The sequence below is a fragment of the Brachypodium distachyon genome, chromosome 5 (genome assembly GCF_000005505.3).
Source record: "Brachypodium distachyon strain Bd21 chromosome 5, Brachypodium_distachyon_v3.0, whole genome shotgun sequence".
In the NCBI taxonomy this organism is placed as follows: domain Eukaryota; kingdom Viridiplantae; phylum Streptophyta; class Magnoliopsida; order Poales; family Poaceae; genus Brachypodium; species Brachypodium distachyon.
Window position 1 is genome coordinate 2,048,236 of NC_016135.3, and position 16,390 is coordinate 2,064,625.

The 16,390-nt window shown below is 42.6% G+C and overlaps 2 protein-coding genes across 2 annotated transcripts; one reads left to right on the plus strand and one right to left on the minus strand.

The window, feature by feature from the left end:
- Positions 1–1,066: 1,066 nt before the first annotated feature.
- LOC100837643 (ATP sulfurylase 2) lies at positions 1,067–11,928 on the plus strand. Its single transcript, XM_014895909.2, is given in 13 exon segments — positions 1,067–1,738; positions 3,956–4,361; positions 4,437–4,697; positions 5,262–5,348; positions 5,457–5,582; positions 7,588–7,662; positions 7,664–7,700; positions 8,048–8,412; positions 8,769–8,847; positions 9,370–9,461; positions 9,540–9,685; positions 10,365–10,442; positions 11,544–11,928. Coding segments are annotated over 13 exon segments (2,355 nt in total). The 5' UTR covers positions 1,067–1,181; the 3' UTR covers positions 11,590–11,928.
- A 300-nt stretch (positions 11,929–12,228) lies between these two features.
- LOC100839059 (probable carbohydrate esterase At4g34215) lies at positions 12,229–15,602 on the minus strand. Its single transcript, XM_003580578.4, has 2 exons — positions 14,857–15,602; positions 12,229–12,754 (listed from the first exon to the last, which is right to left on the minus strand). Exons 1-2 carry the CDS (start codon positions 15,544–15,546, stop codon positions 12,542–12,544), a joined length of 903 nt encoding a protein of 300 aa, XP_003580626.1. The 5' UTR covers positions 15,547–15,602; the 3' UTR covers positions 12,229–12,541.
- Between the last annotated feature and the right edge of the window lie 788 nt (positions 15,603–16,390).

The following is a 16,390-nucleotide window of genomic DNA, read 5'->3' on the forward strand; positions in this document are numbered from 1 at the left end:
TTTTGGGGCCAACAAGATCGAAGTCTTCGAGCACGTACACCACTAAGTGCGCGCGTCCACGCAAAATCTATAGATCTATATATATCTGAAGTCGATCATGGAGTCCCGTGATAAAAACAAACAAAAAATAGTCGTTCACTATGTACAGAAACAATGTCTGCCGCTCAGAGAGGATATTCTCGAGATCTCGTAAGTATTTTTTAAACCGTGGTATTCCTAAACCACGGTATATTTGTCCTGGGTAAAGAATACTACGGTTTCAAAAGATCACAATTTTTTTCAGTTTGAGCAAAACCACGAGACCGTTTGGGCGTACTGTATTTTTAGCTGACCTGCATGCGCGCAGGGACGTTGGCAACTACCGAGCTACTAGCTTGGAGGTAGCTATTAGCTTCAACTACGGCCCCGCCGCCCCCAGCCCAATTCGTGCGTCGCCTCCCTCCGCCTCCAACCCCAGCGGTCGGCCTCCATTGCTACGGCCCCGCAGCCCCCAGCCCGCACGCCGGCCCCAGCCCAGCCCAGCCCATGCGCCGCCTCCAACCCCAGAGGCCGCCCTGCCGCCCAATTTTGCCGGAGACCTCTTTGACAGGCAATGTTGGGCATGGAGAGGGAGAGGGATAATCGAGAGAAAGGACGAAGGGGGCTCAGTGCTAACTTTTTTATCTCCTTTGGCCGGATTCTCTTTCTCCATCTCGACCAAGGGAGGCGATAGGAGGCGGCGGCAGCCGCTCCTCCAAGAAGAGCGAACGACTTTGCGAGCCAAGCGGGGGTGAGGCGAGGTGGGGACGCTTTTCTTGTTTCTCCGGAAAAAATAAAAAGGTTGGGGGTTCTTTATTTTATACAGAGAAAAAGTCACACTTTTGCAAATACTATGGATTAATACTGCAGTTTTTAGGGATAACCAAACAGATCACAGTAATTAAAACTCTGGTAATTATAAAAACCATAGTATTGTTAAAATACGGGGCCTTAGGGTCAACATGCCTTGAAAACATGATTTGGTCAAAACCAAATCCAACCCATGTCATGTCCACATATAAATAATCCATAACCAGAGCGACCAGGAAGAAACAAAACTATAGATTAGACAAAAAGAAACGGACTCGCTCGTGGCCTCGTGGGCTGGAGCCGCAAGGAACCGCGCGGCCGCAGTACTGTCGAACACCTAGCAGCAGCCAGCCATGGCCGTCCACCTCCTCACTGCTCCCCGCCTCCACTCATCCTCCTCCTCTCCGGCTCCCCTCCCTCGCCGCCGCGCCACCGCCTCCGCTCCGCTCGCGCACCCTCTCCTGCTCCTCCACTCCCGCCTCCGCCTCGCCACCACCGCCGCCGTCTCCCGCCCGGTCCCGCGGGCCCGCCGCGCCATGTCGGCCATCCGCAGCTCCCTCATCGACCCCGACGGCGGCGCGCTCGTCGACCTCGTCGCGCCCGCCGACCGCCGCGCGTCGCTGCGTGCCGAGGCGGAGGCCCTCCCGCGGGTGGGGCTCGCCCCCATCGACGTCGAGTGGGCGCACGTGCTCGCCGAGGGCTGGGCGTCCCCGCTCCGGGGCTTCATGCGCGAGCACGAGTATCTCCAGTGCATCCACTTCAACTCCCTCCGCCTCCCCGCCGGAGGGGTCGTCAACATGTCGCTCCCCATCGTGCTCGCCATCGGCGACAGGGAGAAGGACAACATCGGGGACACGCCCGACGTTGCGCTCGCCGGACCCGACGGACAACTACTCGCCATCCTGCGGAGGTTCCGCTCTTCTCTTCTCTTCTCTTCTCTTCCCCCCTCTGCTTCTTCTCGGTTCCTGTGTTGCTGCCTGTATGGATAATTACGGTTGCCCATTTCATCCATCTGAGTGTTTATGTGTTTCGTTTTAATCGTTCTTGGTTCCACGAAACACATTTGCTGCAGCTTTCGTGTATGCAAGAACAGGTAAATTTGTTCACGCGTGTTGCAATTTGTGCGTGAAAATTATGTTCTGGTAATATATTTGCAACCGGATGAGGTTTACAAGGGGTTTGTACTTTGTAGGTGTCATGTTTTGAGATGTATCGATGATTTGGTCTATTGCTGAGGAATGTAGCATGCAATGTCGGTCCAACGAATTTTCCCTTTACTTAAGAAACTTTATCACAAGTTCACAACCAATGAATGTGGTATTCGCTCTCTTTTTTGTCACTGGAAAATTTAGCTGGCTTCCCATTGTTGGAAAAAAGTTTAGTGCAGCATCTTATGCTTTGCTGCCTTTCGTTCTAGTCCACATTTTGTCTGGTTTGGGGACCGTAGAGCACCTAGCACCACTAGCAACTAAGCATAACCTCAATGGATGAGAATGTCTGGACAAAAAGTTGTTGCTGTCCTTGGTGGTGCTGTCACTTTCTCATCATGTCCCTCTCATTTTTATTGCATAACAGATTCCCTTGTGATGTGTATGTATGACCTTGGTAGTTTATTATTGGAGCAATGATTCTTTTAAATTTTTATGCGCAGACTACAAATTGGCATGATTTCAACTCACATATGATGTTTCTCAGGACATTTTCTTTCCCTTTTTCTTGAGCATGAAACCATCAAATCACCCCATTGAACTGTGTGTGAACTATTTCTGTTTCAGACCAACTAAGCATACTACAAATTTTTATTATTGGAGCAATGATTCTTTTAAATTTTTATGCGCAGACTACAAATTGGCATGATTTCAACTCACATATGATGTTTCTCAGGACATTTTCTTTCCCTTTTTCTTGAGCATGAAACCATCAAATCACCCCATTGAACTGTGTTTGAACTATTTCTGTTTCAGACCAACTAAGCATATTTAAATCTTATTAAGTAGTCCTTTCTTCAATATATTTATAGTACATATGAGGTCAATTGTTTTGAGATATTTATTGGTCCCCCATCAGTTTCCGATGACTGGACATTATGAGTCCATTATTTCATTAAAATTGATTGCCATTTTGTACATGTTTAGCTCGGGACAGTGTATCTAGCTGAGCCCTAAAATCATACTAAGACAACAAAATTGATTTTCCGAGTTTTGGGCGAAAATTAGGCCCTGTTATAAATTGCTTCTGATATTTTCGAATTAAGATCAACATAGCTTTTCTTCAGGGTAAATTTTGAGCAATGTTAAATCATGCCCTCCCTGCTTTAAGTGTATGATGACGGAATGAGAAGGACATTACTGGATGTGACATGCTTGTGTGGAATATGCCAAGAGATGATTCAAAGATGCATTTACTGGTTTTTTATTCACCCTTTACTTGAAGCACACCATCATAACTTCTTCGATTAACTCTGACATGTCAAGACTTTTTTGCTTATCTAAGCACAAAAGGTATATAAAAATCATATTGTACGAAAACACATTTATATGCTGGTTCTTCAAGTCATATGGATATATCTGCTCAAGCTCCTGTACACTTCTAATAACTAGGATTAGAGATTGTTTATTTTCTCTGGATATTCCTGCGCACCTATTATAGGAAGATTAATGTTAAATAAAAACTTACTACTCCTCCGATCCATATTAGTTGTCGAGATATTACATGTATCTAGACACTTTTTAGGCATAGATACATCCATATTTGAGCAAATTTGAGACAATTAATATGGATCGGAGAGCACTATATCTTTTCATATACAAGAAACTTTTTCTTTGAAACTTGTGGACCATGAAGTGGCAATCATGTTGAGACTTTGTTTGCAAATCCATGTCAATGTTACCCTATGTTTTTCTTTTTCTTTTGGTACTCGACTTTTCCCCCCTTTTAAAGTGGCTTTACCAATATGGCAGTAGCCACCAATCACATTTATGCGTATGATCGTACGGCATACTTATGAAACTTACTGGCGTTGGGGTAGCACTTATAACTAATGAAATTTGCTTCTTTGTGGTATTATTCTTTTGTCTAGTTCTAATATGACTTAATACTGATATGCATTACCCTTTTATTTTATTAGAGTTGAAATCTACCCTCACAATAAAGAAGAAAGGATTGCAAGAACATGGGGAACAACTGCACCCGGTTTGCCTTATGTAGACGAGGCAATAACACCAGCTGGGAACTGGCTGATTGGCGGTGATCTGGAGGTTCTGGAACCCATCAAATACAACGATGGTCTTGATCATTACAGACTTTCACCCCAGCAGCTTAGGGACGAATTCGACAAGCGGGGGGCTGATGCTGTGTTTGCCTTCCAGTTGAGAAATCCAGTACACAATGGTCATGCCCTGTTGATGAATGACACGAGAAGACGTCTCTTGGAAATGGGTTTCAAGAATCCCATTCTACTGCTACATCCTTTAGGTGGTTTTACAAAAGCTGATGATGTCCCACTGCCTGTCAGAATGGAACAACACAGCAAGGTATCATTTCTTTACACAGAATTTACTAGCTGCATTCATGCAAAATGCAAATAGTTAAGGTTGAACACATGGCAGGTCCTGGAAGATGGAGTCCTTGATCCTGAGACTACCATAGTATCTATCTTTCCTTCGCCAATGCATTATGCTGGTCCAACAGAAGTGCAGTGGCATGCAAAAGCCAGAATTAATGCTGGTGCTAATTTCTACATAGTGGGCCGTGATCCTGCTGGGATGGGCCATCCAACAGAGAAGAGGGATCTGTACAACCCAGACCATGGAAAAAAGGTCCTAAGCATGGCTCCTGGTTTGGAGAAGCTCAATATATTGCCCTTCAAGGTATTTGACGCACCCCTACCTTCCATATTTAATAATATCAAACTCTTTTTTTTTGCGGGTAAATAATATCAAACTCTTGATTTGACCATAGGATTAGTGAAATCAAATTCACCCTAAAGTTTTTCTTTTGTTGCATCAACATGTAGGGTTATAAATACGATGATTGCTTTAGACTGAAACATTTGTTTGAAATTACTCCCCTCTTCATGTGAGCACCTCTATTATTTGCATCAAGGAATATCATCAGTTGGTTCGGCCATGCTACTATTATGGACCTTTTGTTACAAGAGTTGCATATAATACAAGACTGTACGTAGTTTATCATGATAGTTTCCAGTTCCACTGTGCAAATAAAGTTTAGTTGATATGTGCACTCAACTGCATAAAATCCTGCACTTCAAATCTCATAGCTATTTTTACTACTTGGCACAATACTAGTTTCAGGAATTGGTAATCACCTGAAAACATGTTAAATGTTTCATCATCTCTTGGGTGTATTATTCTTATGTATCCCCTGCCATTTTCTGCTAGATTTACATTTTTTCTTCTTCTTATTTACTCCAGGTAGCAGCGTATGACACAGTGGCAAAGAAGATGGCCTTCTTCGAACCTTCACGCAGCCAAGATTTTCTGTTCATCTCAGGAACCAAGGTAAGCTCTTACAGTTTTTTACCACATCTATTGTCAGGGAATCAATGGTTTATGGTAGCAAACTAGAGATAATTCTCTGCTGCTAACAATTACCTACAAATCAATCAGATGCGCACATTCGCCAAAACTGGAGAGAACCCTCCTGATGGTTTCATGTGCCCTGGTGGGTGGAAAGTTCTTGTGGACTACTACAATAGCTTGCAAACTGAAGAAGCTGCCATTGCTGCTGCTATTGTATGATAAAGCTGCTGCATGGCTATGAGATATTATTCAGCTGTCAAGAATTGCTGATGCGGGGATTTTCGGATCATTTTCTTCCTTTCTTTGAGTTTTTTTAGTTTGATAGTTGATTGATGTCACCAAATCTTCCCTCCCAATCGTTCAAAAATTTCTTTCAGGACAAAGAGAGATTTTGAAGTTTGGCACCGAAGCTCGGGAAGAGTTGACAGATTGAGCTGTAACCGCATAACTGTTACTATTATCCTGTAACTCTGACAGTTCACCTAGCCAATAAAAAATGTTTATTACAATTGTGGAGGGCATTGTTGGTGCTCATCCAAGATCAGACTGCACTTTTGCCTGATTATTAAACAATCGGAGTGGCTGTCTAACTGCAAAACAGATGTTGTGTGGGTCCTACCTGTCGGTCAAAGGTTGGGCTTGGATTTCTTTTTTAGGCACAGTTGGCTAGGGATGGATATTGAGTCATCTTGACTCGGCTTGTGGAACTGTTAAGTTAACGAGCCAATTCAACTCGTTAAAATATCCGGCTCGGCTCGATTGGATAAACAGTCAAGTTGGGTCGATAAATTGGTTAATCTCGTTAAGCAATTTCTCATGCGTATAAATACATCTAATGTAAGTTTTGTATTTATGGAGCATCAACATGTATAAATCTACATAATGTTCATCAATAGCATGCATAATGATATGTTAACATTAATAGAAATGATAAGTGTGAAAATAAACACCATGTATATATTAACATTAGTAGAAATAACAAGCATGTAGCTAAATATAGTAAATGCAATAACATTAGCAAGCTTAAGGAGTACTCATTACTCATTAGCTCAACTCATTAAACTCGTTCACTTAATGAGTAAAAAAATGTTAGCTCAACTTTGTTAAGGTCTGAGATCGATTCAATTTTTTGATTACTCATTAAGCTCGCGAGTTTCGAGTTTTTCTACGGTTGGGCTTAGAGGTGAAAACGGAACGTTTTCTCTTATCCCGCATGAAATATAAACAGAAGGCCTTTTCTAGAAACTGGAATGAAAAAAACAAAATGGGAACAACCACTTTACCGTGCCGTGTACGATAATGGATGAGCAATTTCCGACGAAAAACACATTTTCCGTGACTTCATCTTTACTATTCCGCAATCGGCATCCCCCTAAAGTTTTCGGGGTCCTTCGTATTGTTTTCTTTCATAAAAATATATGAAAACAAATATATCGGCATCCAATCCAATTCCATTTTCAGAATATGAAAGAGCCTGAGTACTTAGAAAAGAGCCTAAAGTACTTATAAGAACCTGGAAATAAGAAAAAAAATAGTTACTTAACTTTTGTTTCAGAATGGAAATGTCTATTTTGTCCTCGCATCAATTTCAGAAGTTTAAAACACTGTAGACTCCCCAAGCCAGAGCGGCAGAATATACCATCCCATCTCCGGCGGATCCCTTCCATCCTCCCCTGCCAAATCTCCGCTCCCAAATCAAATCCCCCACCTCCAACCCTCGCCTCACTCACTCCAACCCCGACCGCTAGCGATGGCCGGAACAGGCGGCGGCGGCGGCGGCGCGGGCTCCTCGTCGGGCGGGTCGGGCGGCAGCGGGGGCAGGGAGGGCGACTGGGACTGCGGCGGCTGCGGCAACCGCAACTACGCCTTCCGCTCCCTCTGCAACCGCTGCAAGCAGCCGCGCCTCCTCGTCGACCCCCACACCCCGCGTGACTCCAAGTGGCTCCCGCGCGCCGGGGACTGGATCTGCAACGGTACACCCCCAAAACCATTACCATGCATGATGCTACCTTATACGAAGCACTATCCGTTTTTCATTCATCACATCGCTGCTGTACTGCTAGAAGGCTGCCGCATCATGATGTGCTTTGGTATCCATGGATTCAGTTTTTTCTTCACCGTCTATTAAGTAAAGCTGATATCAAATGAAAGGGGAACAAGGGTAGTACTGGAGCTTATGACAGTGCCGTTTATGTTAATTTTTAATTATCTCGTTGAGGTTTATTTGGACTTATGGCAACTGAGAATCGTAGTGCTTCAAGTATTAAGTCTTTAGCATAACATAATATGTGGTTAAGTGTGGATGTCTGGGTAAGAAGTTGGTTCTCAAAACATTTTATTGACACATCATCTGTTTGGTGGTTCAAGTATAGAATACACATTTGTCATCAGGCGTACATGAAAGATTTGTAGAAAGTAGGGGCCATGCTTGTAGTTGCATATCCTTCCCGTTTGAATTTAACAATTACTGCAGCTGTTTATTTTCTTCATTGAATGTTTATTTTTTCTAGATGAGATTAGAAAACTACCAGTATGTTTACTGAGTAAATGACTAGTGTGTGTGTTGCTTATTCCTTTCTTTGGGTTTGTGCGGGATGGCTGGTTGGTGTGCGTGTACTTCGGTGCGTTGTCTTGCTGCCTGCTGTGGTGGTTGGTTTATGCGGCAAATGGATGAATAGGTTGCAGTAACAATAATTATGCATCCAGAAAGAACTGCAAAAAATGTGGCCTGCCCAAGGAGGAAGCAGCTATGCCAGCATTATCAATGGGAGGAATGTTGCCAGCTTATGCGGACTATATTGCTAGGGTACAGGGCATTGCTAATGCTGGGTATAAGATGAACTTCGGGAATTCAGCTTTGCAGCAGCACCTACTTGCAAGTGCAAACTGGCCTTATGGGCTGGCTGGTAGATATGGTATGCAATCTTCTGGTTGGCCATTCGGTGGCAATGCTGCAAATCAGTTCCAAGGTGTCCCAAAAGACTGGCGTAATGGTGACTGGCTCTGTAGCTGTGGATTTCACAACTATTCATCTCGTACCCAGGTAATCACATGTTAATATGAATATATGATTTTAGGCATGTCTTAATTTTCACCCATAGTCATTATCAGTGTAGTATTGTACCGCCTTCTGGACTGTAATATAGATGGGCTTTGTTTGGGATAACAGTTTGTTACTATATCTAGTTTGTCCCTGATACCACTCAGGTCATCATTACATATGTTTTTGTTTTTAAAAATATTATTTGTTCGATTGCATCTTCCAGAAATATCCTTCATTCCTCTTTTATCTTTTTTCATGGTCTACTTCGAGTTCGATATTAACTTTAGTTTTGTGCCTTTTCTATATGGAGTTTATAGTATAATTCACCATTTTCTTTGCCATTCTATCTTCTCCAGTGCAAAGAGTGTAATGCACCTGTCCCATCAGGCCTTGCCTCTACAACAATGAAAACCACAGGAGCAGATGCTTCTTCCAGTAAGACATCTCTGTTTTGATTTCTGACATATTTTCTTTACCTAATGCGGTAATGCCTCTAAGTCTTAAGTCTTAACTGACAAAAAAATCCCTTCTGAGTTCCAATAAGTAGGGAACTCCATTACATACTCGTATTTTTCAAAAGGTTGTCTTCTACTTTGTAATCGCAAATAGGTTAAGTAAATAAGTACCCTAATATTACATGAAAATTCAAAAGTACTGCTTTTCACATGTGGTACACTTATCATTTTATGGTTGATGGGTTAATGTAAGCAGATTTGTTTTCTCTAACTTTCGATGATCAACTTAAGTTGACAATCCTATTAAAAAAATATGCTGATAATAACCATGCTCTATTCATCCATAAATAGTTCAGTAACATAGTCTAATCATTATTTACTTAATCACATTATGCATTCATTCTTTTGCTTCATGCGGTATCACATTGGCTTCTCTTGTTAAATTTTATATTTGCAATTGCATGTCATCTAATGGTTATCCTGCAAATTCTTGTTGTTTCAGCATTAGGTAATAAGCGTTTGGCATCAGAGGAGCTTGCTAATGACTGGGATAACAAAAGGCTAAATCCAGGAAATGAAAATTATCCACTTTCAGTATGTACTTGTGGGCCTTTTCACTTTTCAAGGACCTAATTATTGCATTGCATTGATGTATTTCCAACCTGATTGTAGACAGCAGGCTCAGGTAGATATATGGGCATTGCACAAGGAGCAGGAAGCAGTAATGGCCAGACAACTTATTCTGCATATGACAACGGAAGCTCAATGGCAGCATCTGCTGGACAAACTCCAGGAATGCCTGGTCTAGCTGGAAAAGGGTAACACCTCTCACAAATCATAGATGCTCATGTTACAAATCAAACACATGTACAGTTTTCGTTAAACCAAATTGGTGCTGTTATTGCAGCCTAAGGCCCAGCATCAAACCAAGTAGTACACAAAATTGTACATGGGGTTCAATGCATTATGTGCTCTGTCAAATTTAATATGCCTGATACACTGGTCAGGGTAGAAAAATGAAAGGTTACCATACTTGTCTTAGAATGCTACCTTAATTGGTACAACAACCTTCAATGGAATGACAAAAGGAAGAACAGTTCAAATGGGATCCACTATAAAAACCAATTGGAATAGGTTGGAAGATTTGAACTTTGAGTAGTGTTGAATAAGACTAGATACTAACAAAAGGATTAAAAAGAGATTTTGAGTCTGGCTGTTAAAGGATCAATATGTAGGTGCAGGGTCAAAGGACATTATACATGAAAAAATAGTCAGAAATTTAGCATAATGAAATTGAAATGCGCACTGGATATGCTCTTGTTGTTTGAACTCTTTAGTTTAACTATATGAAGTCACATACTCCCATGGCATAATCTTGGGTGTGACCATTGGTGAATGAATGCATCCTGAAAAGTGCTGCATTATGCAAGTATTTGCTACTAATTTTGTACAGAAGATGAATAAGCTAACTGAGTGTATGTTCTTGCCCCTTATCAGAGCAAAATGGCGTGAAGGAGACTGGATGTGCAGCAGCTGCAACAATCATAATTATGCATCTCGTGCATTTTGCAACAGGTACGACATTGTGGCTTCTTTTTTTGTTGAACTCTGGCTCAGGTCCTTGTCTTGCTTCGGCAAGCATCAAATCTACTGAGTTGTTGTAAATTTGTCTGCATATATTTTTTTCTTCCCATTTTCGAATGCATGTGTGAAGTAGTAGGGTAGATAGTGTCTGTTTTAGTCTTGATTTGAGTAAATCCTGGGCTCAAGATGTGGTGTACCGCCTTGCTGGCAGCCGCACCTCAGGCGCAGGTGGAGAAGAAAATAGATTGGTTTATTCTTTTCTTAACTGATTACCCAATCATGACCAATAGATTCATCATAAATATGTTTTCGTAGTATATTGATTTGGTATAGTAGATGTTAATATCTTTTGCTATAAGCTTGGTTAAACTTTAGAAAGTTTTGACAGTCAACAAAGTTAGACACCTTATATTTTGGTACTGAGGGAGTATTATTAAAATGACACTTTATCTTGACAAATCCTAGTTTAAGGTAGAGTAAAATTCACAAAACTACACATAATAGCTTAAATATCACAAAAGTACACAACTGAACTTTTCATTTGGAGAAATATGTATTTGTAGACAGATTATATACATAAAACTGATTGAGCATGAATCGGTAGGAAACAGCATGGCAACACATCCTCCATGTCATCAACACATAGATGTCGCCCTTGTGTATGGGTCAATTCTAGGGTTGCAAGCGGGATCCCGCTTAATTGACTCGCCAGTTTAAAAAAATTGCTCATAATTAGACTTGAAGATTTGCCTACAAGTGGGGATATATGCGGGATCCCGTTTGCCATATGACAAAATGATTGTCCTTGCCCATACCAAATGTAATTAATCTATGTCAAACCAAATAGGTCCCATAATTTGCAAATTTTCATTATGACCTTGATGATATCTGGATTTATGTCTTCCACATATTGGCCTTCTTACATCAATGCACCATTAGCTCGTCATTATCATTTTAACAATTGATTGTCCCTTGAATACCATAGTCCATTCTCAATGTGTACTATGGAGTATCTCCAATTTGACTTTTGTTCTCCAACCTAAGCATGTTGATTCATTGTTTTGGCGGGGTATAAAAACTCTTGCATTGCAGGTGCAAAAGTCAGAAAGAGTCTTCAGTTCACCCTGGCGCGTTATAGCTTCCTTGCTTATGTGATGTAGTTATCCAACTGGTATGGAGTTTCCTGGTTCTCCTACAGCTGATTAGTAGCTGCACCGCCAGGATTGTTGTTTGTTTGGGGCTGTGCCCTGCAGTGCTTATGCTGCTGTTAAATGTTTGTATCAGTCTTGTACTGTTCATGAAAGTTTTCTTTGTCTATGTTGAGCACTCGAATAAAATGTTTTCTGGAGTCCAAGTGTACCATCTGTGTTTTTGGATCAATTGAATTAGTTCTTGAGTAATTGGACGGCTATGTTGGTCTGTAATACTAGATCTATCCCTAAGTGGTAATGCTGGATTTTGTTGCTTCCAGAATTAATGTACATTGTGAAGTTCTGTAATGCTGGTTACTATTTTTTCTCCTTCAATTGATAGTACTATAATTAATTTTACAGAAATTATGAAACTTGTCAGTGGTTGCAGACATGTTTAAAACTGGCCAAAAGGTCTTTTGCTTAGTTACAAGCATGGAGTCAAGAATTCAGGTGCAGGTTAAACCGGGCATCATCAATGTTGTGGACTAGAAGGAATTTTAATTTTTTGGTTGTAGGCTAAAATTGTCAACTCACGATAATATCACAAACAAGATAAAACTTTTGAACCGGGCAGTACGATAATATCACAAACAAGATAAAACTTGAAAAGTATGCTGTCAGAATACCTTCACAAGTATGCTGTCAGAATACCTTCACAAATGAAATGTCATTCAGCCATATTTCAACAAGCAGAAGCATTTCTCTTTTCCGAAATTTACAACACTTGACAGTTTGAGCTAAATTTCTACCAGAACCTGTTTATTGTTGTGTCGTATAGCAAGCCAGAGGGCGTTCGTGGGAAGATCTCCCCTTGTACATTGGTCTACACTATACAATGGCATATTTAAAAGAATGATGGTATGTACACTTGCAGAAAATCCAGTGTTGTTATCGCTGCTATAGTCTGCGTTCTCTTGATGAGTTGAATTCTAGATAGGCTTGCGCCAACATGTCACCTAGCTGGAGTTGAGCTTCTGTGGACAGGTGTAACTGATCATCACGCAGCGGCAGGCCCATAGCATCAACAAGAATGACATTAGGAAGATTGATATTTTTCTGTGCTTCCCTGACGATGTCTGTGTAATTCCCCTCCCCTGATGCAAGACCAACCTGTAAAGAAAAGATCCATTATTTCTTAGTACTATATATATTGACATACCTCAGAAAGTAGACCAGAGTGAGGTGGAAATCAAAGCTACTCAGTGCAGATCAATGCAAGTATAGCAGGTTATGAAGAGTTCAGTCCCTAGAATACAGACCATTTCTTCTGTACAAGACTCTGCTAGTACACCCTACAAACTTCGCAAGTACATAACTATTTTCCTGTAAACATGGGGACCATTTTATTCCTTGAGCAAACAATGCTAGTCATGGCAAATGAAAGTTGCATGAAGCCATACTTCGATATGATCGTACTAAGTTGCATTATATTAGTGTGAAGGGTAGTGAAAACAGAGCACTTATCCAGAGGCCAGATCCAACCAATGTCCAACATTCACAAATAATATCAGGCCCACAGTCCACCTGATAGACAACAAAAACAAAGTGACTACATGTCACCACCTGGTTCTTGGTGGTAACATGCCTGTGTTCTAAAACATTAAACGTTCGAATCGTAACATACTGAACGGATCATCAGTTATGTCATCTGCCATAAACACCAAACAGATTACTACATGAGTCAGAGGCAAGAAAAGTGATAGCAATACAAAAGATTGGTTGGTACTAGCCTACCAGGTGGTGTTCTTAAATGTATTGCTTTGAGGATGAAATATCCCAAAGAAGGATTGGCAACAGCCACAGACTGGTGCACAATGCTTGAAGTTATGGGCGATGTAGAGATAACATTTCTATGTAAATCAATTACTTTTTCCTGTTCTTCCATGATTGCTAGCATTAATTTGGTAGCGTTTGGCACTGTGCTATAGTGACATTTTATATGCAATGAGCTAGCGACATTTGGTAGGAGACACTGTTCATGTAAGGGCATGCGACCTTGGGTAGCTAAAAGGCTGTTATCTTTCCCAATTCTGATAGATCATGGGCTGTCCTAGCTGGCAGGTTCATCACTGAACTAATGCAAGGGTAGGTCACAAGTCACATCTCACACTGATCCAAAATCATAGCACTATTTCGAAACATTGAATTGGACAGCAACAAATCAAACTAGTTATGTCTACATTGTGCTGAATCTAGGGGATCAGCAACTCATTATTCAACCCTCATGCTGAGACTCACAGCATCTAGTGTGAGTGGTTAAAACTATCAGAAAATAGTTTGAGTGGCTAAATCATTCCTATCCATGTTGATGTGGACTTTATAAGAATTCATTTGTAACAGATCTTGGTGATGTTACAACTCATGTATCCGTCATTAGTTAATAACCCACCAATTTATTCATGAGATATGCAGTATTGCCAACTCAATTTTCTACTAAAGTCACAGTCATTGCAGAATCTCACTGCTATGCTATAATTGATTTCCATATATAGCCACTAAAAACAACTATTGAGGACCAGTTGTAAGGTCAATGAGATGAGTGTTTTGCACAAGAATTACTAGAAGAATTGTAGTAATTTTATGGGAACTGAGTTCTCTAGCTAGCAGTAACCTCAAAGGTGGTTCTGATAGGTTTGTTTTAGACATGATTGGAGCCTGATTTGATATGGATGCTAGAAAACAGTGCAGTAAGAGCATCATCTGAGACTGATTAGCAAGTTGCATTCATACATGCGTAGTTGACCAACTATCAATATTGTAATGCGTTCAGCTGTCACTTTGAACGCAGTCCACACCACCAAGGAGTAATCCATGCCAATTACTTGAGAGTCACCCTTTGCCAAGCCAGCACTCTAAGTATTAGTGGCCCTTTCTTTATCTACTCATGGCAACAAGTACTATTAGGATATGCCAACAGATTGTTCAGTTTGAGAAGAGCTTGAAACAACTGAATCTTTTTGACTGGCAAGTGGCAAATGCCTTTTAGAACGATCATGCCCATGGATGATGCAAAATCACGCTATCTGAGTAGTATAATTCGCATCGATGGCTGTCAAAAAGGAGCTAACTTTAACATAAGTTACGCATAAAATTGGCCAGGCAAAGAAGCAACTGGGAGCTGAATTCCAGGTAACGGCAGTGCACCAATCACATCGCATGGTGTGTGAGGGAGGAGAGATAGTGAGGAAGCACGAAGGTCTTGTTGTGCTGACCTGGATGACGAGCAGATTGGGCAAGCCCAGATCGGCCCTGAGATCGGCGACGAGCCGCTCCATCTTGCCGCCGTAGGAGCGGGCGTCGTCCATCTCGATGGTGTCGCTCTCCCCCTGGAACCACAGGACGGCACCCAGCGTCCCGCCGCCGTCCGCCACGGCGGCGCGCGTCCGGACGACGGCGGCCTCGTAGAGCGGCTGGCCCCTGGCCCACATCCAGATCCTGGTGCCGCCGACGGCGCACGGCACGAGCCCGAGCACCAGGGGATCGTCATCGCTGGCGGCGCCGGGGTCCGAGACGGAGGAGGGAGCGGAGTCGGCCGACACGGACGAGAGGACGCGGTGCGCGAATGGCATGGCGGGGCCGAGGCCGCAGGTCTTGTGGGTGTCGATGTCGGCGTGGAGCGGCGGTGACGCGGCAACCCAGCGGCGGGCGGCGGAGAGGCGGAGGATGCGCGGGTGCGTGGCGTAGGGCGGCGGGAGCGAGGCGGGGAGCGCGCCGCGGCCGGCCATGTTGGACTGGCCGGCCAGGAGGAAGAGCAGCTTGGGGCGGTGCGCGTAGGGCGAGGAGCGGACGAGGGAGGACGGGAAGAGGACGAGGAGACCACCGGGTGGGTCGAGGATGAGGAGGAAGGAGAGCAGCGCCGCCGCCGCCAGCGCGCCCAGCAGCGGCCGCCGCGCCGGCTTCATCTTCCGCCGAGAGAAAAAAGAGGAGATGGGGATTTGGGTTTTTATTTTTATTTTCGAGAGCACGCGGGGCTGGGGAGTGTGGTGGGTGGTTGACTTGGACATTTCTCGTTTCGGAGAGGAATATCCTATGCTGCTATGCGAGCCGTTCGATCGGGAACGGACGCCTCAAACCTGTCGCTGAGGAATAAAGAACTAGCGTAAAACCGTGTCATCTCTTTTAACTTTTTTGTTTAGACCAGCGCCGTGCGTTGCAACGAAATAACAAAATAAAATGATACACGATGCATCAAAACTTTCTGTTGGTCTTTGACGACCACCTAATATTTCTTTAAAATGATTTATTTTTCTGAAGATTTTGTCTCTGTATTCTACTCTTTCAAAAGACAACAATATATTTCCTTCTGAAAATTATATAGCATTAACCAATCAAAACAATATTAGGACTGAATAAGTCTACCTTTTAGTTCTATCCACTATCTCACTTCACCCATGTAAAAAAAGTTAAAAGCGCCAAAAGATTTACATATGCGTGCGGAGCATACCTAAAGAACTTTTTTTTTTCTGGTTTCGATCGCAATGGCATGACCACATACGACAGACATGGCTAATGGAACCGAAGTGTGTCGATCAATTGATCAGACATAAATTGCTTCATTCTTCGACGACAACTTAACTGCCCACTGCTGTAGACTGCAGTTCTCGTTTAGATGTGCCGCAGCTTTGAGGCAATGATCGGGTGAGGTTTCCTTGCTCCACTTGGGGACATTGCCTCGCACAAAATACATACACCTTTTATTTTCAGAAAGTCCAGTGATGTTGTGAATTTTACCTCAGACGAAGACCT

What these genes read in the sequence shown, in the direction of transcription:
- LOC100839059 (XM_003580578.4), bottom strand. Translation starts at nt 15,546, where the DNA reads ATGAAGCCGGCGCGGCGGCCGCTGCTGGGCGCGCTGGCGGCGGCGGCG. An exon ending in CCAATCTGCTCGTCATCCAG is followed by an intron (nt 12,755 to 14,856) that starts GTCAGCACAACA and finishes TTTTCTTTACAG; the next exon opens with GTTGGTCTTGCATCAGGGGA.